The sequence below is a fragment of the Sciurus vulgaris genome, assembly GCF_902686455.1.
Source record: "Sciurus vulgaris genome assembly, chromosome: 3".
NCBI lineage: Eukaryota > Metazoa > Chordata > Mammalia > Rodentia > Sciuridae > Sciurus > Sciurus vulgaris.
In genome coordinates this window covers 53535473-53544057 of record NC_136463.1, presented here as the reverse complement: position 1 = coordinate 53544057, position 8585 = coordinate 53535473, and the positions used below count along the sequence as shown (strand labels likewise).

The following is an 8585-nucleotide window of genomic DNA, read 5'->3' as shown; positions in this document are numbered from 1 at the left end:
ATCTGAGACTTCTCACTTTAGAGGAAAAGCAAGTCACAGCCATTCCTTAGTCTATGGAAGATTTTCTATCCAATGACATGTACATTTTTATGAAAAAAATTTTTAAAAATATGCTGGGTCCATATAGCAGCCCATTAGGAGGAAGACAAAGTCAAGTAAATGTTCCCAACTGGTTTCTCTTGTAGCCCATCCTGATGAGCCCCATGCAGCCATGATATACTCCAAATATTTCTGTGCCTGCTATAAAAAAACAAATACACAAAAACCCACTACCCGATTTCAGAAAACTGTTAAGGAAAAAACAAAACAAAACAAAAAAACAAAACCCCCCAAACCACAACACTTCTCAATTATGAAAGAACTGATCCTCAGATGTCAAAGGTCAACTCTACCTAAACAGCATTTTTCATTAGAATTGAGCCTCAAATAAAATCGAGGGCCAGTCTCTGAACAGCAAATACCACCCAAAACTTCCCTTACAAATCCAAAGTCTGACAAAGTGCTAAGAAACCAAATCACTGAAAAGGATCCGGTGATTCAAAGTACCACACATAAAACATCTTCATTTTAGCAGTTTTTAATGCAAGTTGTAAATATGGTTACTTTATTCCTGCATCTTCTCAATTGTTTCTTCTTTATATTTGCCCTTTTCCTTTCCTACTTGGCGAGACTTGGCCTTCCGTTCCAGGATCTTTTTGCGGTCTTTATCCAGTTTTAGTCTGGTGATAACCACCTGCAGAAAAAATGAAAAACACTCCCAGACTTTAAACAATCACTAACACAAAAGGCCTTACATCCAATCCCATTTACTAAACCTGTAGTAGTAGCAGATGCTTAAACATGAATAAATTCCAGTAATGATTGTTTAGCCCCCAAATCAGCCCTGGCTTCCCATGTTCTATAATGCTCTCCCAACAAAGAAGAAAAGGAGAGGCGGTATCATGATTCTTCTCACAGCCTCTTCTGTGCTTTATCACAAAATGTCTTTCAGTGTGAAATACAACTAATTCAACATCTCTCACCCCAGTTTTACAAGCCAATCAAGTCACATACTTTTTTTTAACTAAACTTTAGAATTCTAGAGTTAGATATTAAACATAGCCCTTCATACTTGCTTCAACCTGCAAAATCTTCCATGAAACAAATAACACAGATCTAATCCTAAAGACATCTACATTATGATAAATTTTAGTCTTATAAAAAAAAACTGAGCAGAAGGGTACTCAAGATGGAATTCAGAATGCTGACCAAAACAAAATGATCCATAATCTAATTTGGATTTCATTATTTTGAGACGGAAAACATGTAAATAAGTAAATGTACTTCATTTTGATGTAGAGGAAAAAAATGTAAGGTTGATGTAAGGAGGCTGAGTAACAAGACATTTTACACATGGTAATCAGGCAAAGCTCTACAAATAAAACTAAAAGTGAACCATCAAGGTATTAACTCTCCAAAGGCAGGAGAACTTGGTAGAACATCTGCCTAGCATGCACAAGGTCCTGAGTTTAAACCTCTGGCATCACAAAAAACCCAACCAAAAAATGACAAAACCCAAACTAGCAACAGATACCTAGGTCCCATTCCCTAATTCTGCCTCAGTAGGCTTGGGAACCTTCTATTAAAGTGCCAGGTAATGCTGCCAACCAGTACACATTTTCTGAGTAGCATGGTTTAGAACAAACACTAAGACGGTTAGAGAAGACCAGAACATGTAAGAATGGAAAAATAATACTGTCAACAAATGGCTGGAGAGGAGACATGATGTTAACCTCTTATAGTTAACTCCAACAGAAACAAGCAAACAAGATTCTAAATACCATGACAGCAGCCAAAAGGTCTTATTGAGCAGGGCATGATGATAGCTATTAGGGAGGCTGAGACAGAAGGTCCACAAGTTTGAGGCCAGCCTTGAAAACTTAGCAAGACTGTCTTAAAATAAAATGAGTGACTTTGAGTTCAATCCCTAGTACCAAAAAAGAAAATCTTATCTGCTGATATGGGTATGTAACAAATAAATTTAAAAAATGTTATTTTTGGTCTGCACAACTGGGAGAATAAAGCTGCCATACACTGTGACAGTTAAAAACTGTGAGGAGATCTCAAGGCAAAAATCGCAAGTATGAACAATTCGGGTTTGAGATACTGATTAGCTTATCCACAATGAAATGCAACAACTGTCAATTGGAAATTGAGTTCAGGAAAGGGGTCTGGGTTGGAACCATCAACTTCTATATACCCAAAGTTCTAAGAACAGAATAAGAGAAGATGACTACTGAGCCACTCCAAGATCAACCATGTCACATGTGGCATTAACAAGTACAAAGAAAAGAACAAAAAATTGGTAACTGTTTTGGTGACCTTGACAACAGCTGACCTAGTGTGAGAGGCAAGAATACAATTGGAATAGGTTAAAGAATGGGGTAATCCCTGCTCTTTAAAGACACAAACTGATTAGAGTTGAAGTGCTCTGACACTTGTAACCCACTGGGAGGTGGGGAAAAGACACGATGAAATTTGAATACAGAATTCTAAATGAAATATACAGGTGTTTTATTGTACTAGAATTTTGACATTGCTGTAGTTTAAAATTACATTTATGGCAACAACATAAGATCTAAAAAGACCACCTGGTATTTGGATGCCCACTGTGCATAAACTTTTTGTTTTTCAAATGCTGATGGACCTTTATTTTATTCATTTATTTATATGTGGTCCTGAAAATCAAACCCAGTGCCTCACACATACTAGGCAAATGCTCTACTACTGAGCCACAACCCTAGTCCTGTGCATGACCGTTAAACTAACAAAAAAATTTTTAAAACTTGGAAAATGGGGGCTGGGGTTGTGGCTTAGTGGTAGAGCGCTTGCTTATCACAAGTGAGGCACTGGGTTCTATCTTCAGCACCACATAAAAATAAATAAAGGTATCGTGTCTATCTACAACAAAGAATTAAAACTTGGAAAATGGAAATTAGAGAGAGCAATAACAAACCGGCTCCAAAATGCGTGAATTGCCAATAATTGATTAGACACAACTACTGTACATGGGATCTTCTGTTTGAGCTTCAGGTTTTTTCCATCTATAGATGGTTTAAAACCTACAAGGTTGTAAAGCTGTCTACTGCTTACATGATTCTGCTGAACACACAAAACCAAATAGGGCTGGGGCTTATTTCATTTTGTAATTACCCTATTTCATAGACATTAAAATATCAATTTTTAGATTGTTGATTTATTAGCTTACTGACAGTTTTTGTGAAAAAAGTACAGTAAGTGTACATATATAATTGACTATTAAAGACACTGTGAATTCAGAAAACTTTAAGTGATAATTTTCAATATAAATACAATACTGCTTTAAGATATGGTTTCCAAGGCTAGGAATGTAGGTCAGTGGTAGAGAGCTCTCGCCTAACCTGTAAAGCCTTGGGTTCGACTCCCAGTCCTACAGAACAAAAACACCACCAAACCAAAACCACATGGGTTTCTATCACATCTAAAATCAGAGATTACTTCTAGGGAGGCTCTGTAAACAAGCATTCACACATGGCAACAATATGTGCTATAAATGCCATCTGTCAAGCATTCTCAAAAACACCTACCTTGCTGGGGTGAATGCCCACATGGACAGTTGTGCCATTAGCCTTTTCCCGTTGCACCCGTTCAATATAGATGACATATTTCTTCCTGTAAACCTGGACCACTTTGCCAATCTGCTGACCTTTATAGTGTCCTCGCACAACCTAAATGCCAATTCAAAATAACAGAAATGAGGATCAGAGATTAACCTTATAAGTCAAGAAAACCGTGTATCATTTAATCACCATCCATTCTATCATCCTATCTATAAGACTCTTCAATTTTGAAACAATCATTAAATGTGCCAACAGTTCTTAGTTTTAACTAACTTGTAAATAAACCATGTCCGTATCTACAGTGATGGCGATTGCATTCCTAACAACTGATGGCCACCAGCAGAGGGAGGTCTGTTAAAGTGAGCTCACTTTGGCTTTATGCAGAAGCTGACAACAGACATGTTATTCTTAAAGTCCACTGAAACGTCCAACCCAGTGGTAAATAGGATGGGCAACAAGTACTTAGTAAGCGAACAAACCAATTCTTTGCCAAAGGTTAACTGACGAGTTCCCTATCCAGACATTCTAGTGGTCCTCAGCCTGCTGGGAAGCAACTCAAAGAGCTTCTGAACAGACATTTCTTTTCAATTTTATCTTGCACTGCTGTATCTTGAAAACAGATGAAGGTTTCCTCCAAGGTCTACCTGCAGTTTTAGCACTAGTCCAGCAGGGATCCATGGTTGTTCTTAACTCATTTTGCTCCTATTGGGAACTGGTTACATTGTATTCAAACAGGAACTGGCCTCATGAAACAATACTGATGACCAGCAAGTTGCTTTAGAAATTGCCTGAATTCTTTAATCACCAGTTGCACGTTATACCTAAGAAACTCATGAAAATTTTCACTTAGATTTGGCAAATTATTTACTGGTAAACTCAATCATATGGTACTATATGGTTCAGTTAGAGCTTCTGAATCCAGATTATCAATAATTCTCTTTAATGGACCTCGATGGAAAAATCAATCCCAAAGTAATGTTCTGATCTTCTGTCTTGCTCTTTCATCTAATCACTGCTGCATGCAATACTTTGGAAAGTTGACTGCACCAAAAAGAACCAAGAAGTACCATACTTGTGGTTCCTGCAATCCTGTTCTTGAAGCCAATGTCTCAGAATGCAATCCCTCTTCAAAGTGTGTGGGATCATCTGTCAAAAAATAAGTACAGACACATACCTGAACTTCGTCATCCTTTCGGATGGGCATAGATCGAACATTGTACTTCTGTCTCAGCTCTTTGGAAAGAGGGGAGGACATAATCTTCCTGCGAATGTGTGACGGTGCATTGAAATGCCTTTTGCGGTTCTTGCTTCGGTCAGAAGTCACAAAAGGATTGAACTTCATTTTAGCTAAATAAAAAATTAAACACACCCTTAGATGATCAAAGTCTCATCTAGTTTTCAAACAGCTGCAGCAGTTTCATATTTAAAATGAATCTTTTTCAAGTTTAAAAATGTTCAGATGATGTCTTACTCTAATTGCATCAAAAACCGCTGGCACTGAAAGGCCTATGGAGGGAAGTTTGCAATTTAAAAAAATCTATGCTTTGCGGGGATGTTATCTGTATCTCTATGGAATAAAGACTTACATTAATGGCACATCTTTACTTAAAAGCTTTGTGTATGTGTGTGTGTGGTGCTGGTACTGAAACCAGGTGCATTTTGCCACCAAGTTACACAGCCTCAGCCCGTTTGGGGAGACAGGATCTTGCTGAGACTGGCCTCGAATTTGTCACCCTCTTGCCTCCCATGTTGCGCCACCGCGACAGGTTTTGTTATAAAACTTGTTTGTATTCTCCAAACTCCTTAGGTATTGTGTGAAGGAGCCAACACTATTCTTTCTGAATTAGGACAAGGTATACCGAATACCTAATTCGTCAAACATAACATCAGGTTTTAGGTCAACCAACATTCGCCTTTTACGAACATGAATGTGAATATATTTAGACTCTCCAAAATCGGTCAGCCGCCGCCCCCAATCTTGAACCTGGAAATTCTTGCAGAAATCTTGGGTCCAAAAATGGTCAAGAGCACTTTGGAAGCTCTACAAAGATTTTAACAAGTACAGGTGGTTCTTCAAGAAAATATACTGCTTAGTCCTTTTTTTTTTTTTAAATCTCCTCAGGTTTCCTCCCCTCCAACTCGTTTTCAAGTTCCCCAAATCTCTCATCCCCTCTCTGGTTTGGTGGACCCTAAGCCAGGTTAAAACCATCCCGGCCTCCCTCTCTGGTTGCTATCCGGCCAGCAGGAGAATCTCGGGACCCCAGGGGTGGAGACACACTACTCCCAGAAACGGATGGCTGCAGATTACACGCATTACCCCACGGAATCCTCACCCGATGCCGCTTCAGCGATGGCCGCAAAAGGGAAGAGGCCTACACGTTTCTTCCGGTTCTGTAAGTTAACGGGACATCTCGCGAGATCAATCTCACGAGAGGGGAGAGGAGTTTGAGAGAGAAAACTAGAAAGAAAAACCAACGGCTAGCGTCACCTGGTGGCTCGGAGGGAAACTGCGAGGAGCTGCAAAACTCGTCCTCCAGACTCCCTAGAGAGGTCTGCGCGCTGCCTCTGTTTAGATCTGATAGAGTGATCCTCAGAAGAGTAACGGGGTTTACTCAGGGACCGACTGCCCCAGTTGGTGATGAAGGAGTGAGTAACCCCAGGGCCAGCCCCGTCACTCCTGGGCGTCGGGTGGTGGGCGCCCCTTTAACCAGAAAAAGGCTGGTCCTACTTTGGGCCACCTGGTGGCGTCGGAATCCCGACCGGTTTGTCACCGGGTGACCTGGAGCTCACCATCCCAACGACGTGGGCATGGCAAAGTGGGGGTCCTTCAATGAGTTTCAGCTGCCTACAAGCCCGACACGCACAGTGACTACACTGTGAGGCGCACCAGAGATTCGAGTCGAGCCGGGGCGACGGACTTTCGAAGGACTAGGGCCACCGATCGCCTCTCACCCGGCGGAAATGGATCTGAGTCGGCATTTCTAACAAGCTCCCAGGTGAAGCCAGACCACGCTGTAAAGGAGCCCGGCATGGGGAAGCCCAAGGAAAAGGGGTACGCTCCTCTGCAGATGGATTTTGAGGCATCAGTTTTTGTTGAATGAATACTGCAGATGTCAAACTGACTGAAGACGCATTTCATAATTCACATAATTCATAGGGTGTAGGGAGTTTGCTGAGTGTTACAGACATCCTTCTACACCTTTTGCGTTATTAGCTTCTTTTAATCCATAAAATAATCCTGTCGATACTGGTATTATTATTGTCCCCATTTTACAAATGGAGCAACTAAGCTACATATAAATGAGAGGAAACCATAGTTTATAGCTGAACCCGTGCAGGCTGGCTCCTCAGATCCTTCTGGTAACTCTATATATGACCCCAATTTGTAGGAACTCACTGAGGCAAAGCAAAGAGTGAGAAACCATATATACTTGAGGGCCCAGAGTTCAAATCAGTAAAGAACATGTGTTTTCATTAAAAAATATAAATTTTTATATGTATATAAATATATCTGTATTCATTTTTCTGGGGCGGGGGGAGGTTTACTGGGGTTGTAACCCGGGAGCAATTTACCATTTGAACTACATCCCCACCTTTTTTTTTTTTTTTTTTTTTTTTTAATTTTAAGACAGGGTCTCACTAGGTTGCTTGGGCCGCTAAATTGCTAAGGCTGGACTTGAACTTAAGATCCTCCTGTCTCAGTCCCCAGAGCCTCTGGGATTACAGGAGTGCACCACTGGTGAGTTGTGTATATAAGTACGCTGTGAAGGAAAGAGTCCTGGGTTTTATTTATAATTAAATTCAGTGAGATACCCTTTGCAGCGACTCTACTGAACGAATGCTCTTGGAGCATCTTTCAACAGGCCAACCCTGAACTAAACACTGAAGCTACAAATAAGTCAGAGAATGCTGGAGGGAAGCTCATTACCTAAGCTCCAGACCAAAGGGAAAAAAGCACCCTGACGTGGCCGCCGTGGTGCACGCGTATAATGCCAGCAACTCGTGAGACATAGGCAGGAAAATCTCAAGTTCGAGGCCAGCCTCAGCCACTTAATGAGATCCAGTCTCAAAATAAATAAAAAGTGAAGGGGCTGGTCTGGAGTTGTAGCTCAGTGGTAAAGCGCTTGCCTAGCATGTATGAGGCACTGGGTTTGATTCTCAGCACCGCATATAAATAAATAAAAATGAAGGTCTATTGACAACTAAAAAAAAAAAAAAGAAAGAAAAAGTGAAGGAGTGTTGTTCGGGGGTAGAGCGCCTCTAGGTTTAATCGCTAGTACTGCAGCCCAACAATTTGTGTTCCTGGCAGAAGAGAATGCTGGAGTTAAGGACTATGTCTGTGGTGAGATCACTCTTGACTGTGTTTTGAAGAATGTTAAAATTAGCTCCATGAAGCACTGGGAATAGCCGGAGGGAAATATGGAGACCAGAGTAGCATGACATTTTCTTTCCAGGAACCAAATCCTTGTGGCTCAAGAGAGAGGCATTCAGAGGGAAGCTCAGGGATGCTGGGGCCAAACTGAGTTTGATTTGGATGCTGAAAGCCATAGGGAGCCACAGAAGGCCCCTACCTTACCTTCCACTCTGGTCTTCACAGTCACCCCCTTGTCTTAAGGAAGAGCTTTTTAGTTTCCTTCAACCTTTCCTGTCCACACCCTTTTCTTCAGGTCTCCCTCATCTTCTTTCTTTCTACAAACTCTGCTTCCTCAGCTCCCATCATTATCTGTTACCACCTAGCCCTCTCCAGTCTCCCTACTTCCCTTCTCTAACAATGAGTCATCAAAATTAAAACTTTAGCCCACTCTTTGGACAATGTGGCCACTTTATACGGTTGTTGGGCTACTGATTGTACCCAGAGATGAAAACTACCAGCAGCCTAGTTATAAAGCCTGTTTATTTTAACCAGTGTCTGTTGGGTGCTCTGGCTCCACCCTGCATGATCCTCTG

General features: G+C 41.1%; 1 protein-coding gene across 2 annotated transcripts; it reads right to left on the bottom strand.

Annotated features, from left to right (window-relative positions):
- Positions 1–561: 561 nt before the first annotated feature.
- On the bottom strand, positions 562–6125 carry RPL26 (ribosomal protein L26). Of its 2 annotated transcripts, none has more exons than XM_079133576.1 (4): positions 5972–6125; positions 4813–4985; positions 3606–3746; positions 562–733 (listed from the first exon to the last, which is right to left on the bottom strand). In XM_079133576.1, the coding sequence occupies exons 2-4, from the start codon at positions 4978–4980 to the stop codon at positions 605–607; spliced, it is 438 nt and encodes a 145-aa protein (XP_078989702.1). In that variant the 5' UTR covers positions 4981–4985; positions 5972–6125; the 3' UTR covers positions 562–604. The 2 variants fall into 2 exon arrangements, with proteins under 2 accessions (XP_078989702.1, XP_078989703.1); XM_079133577.1 differs by having other exon boundaries at positions 5961–6003.
- Positions 6126–8585: the final 2460 nt, after the last annotated feature.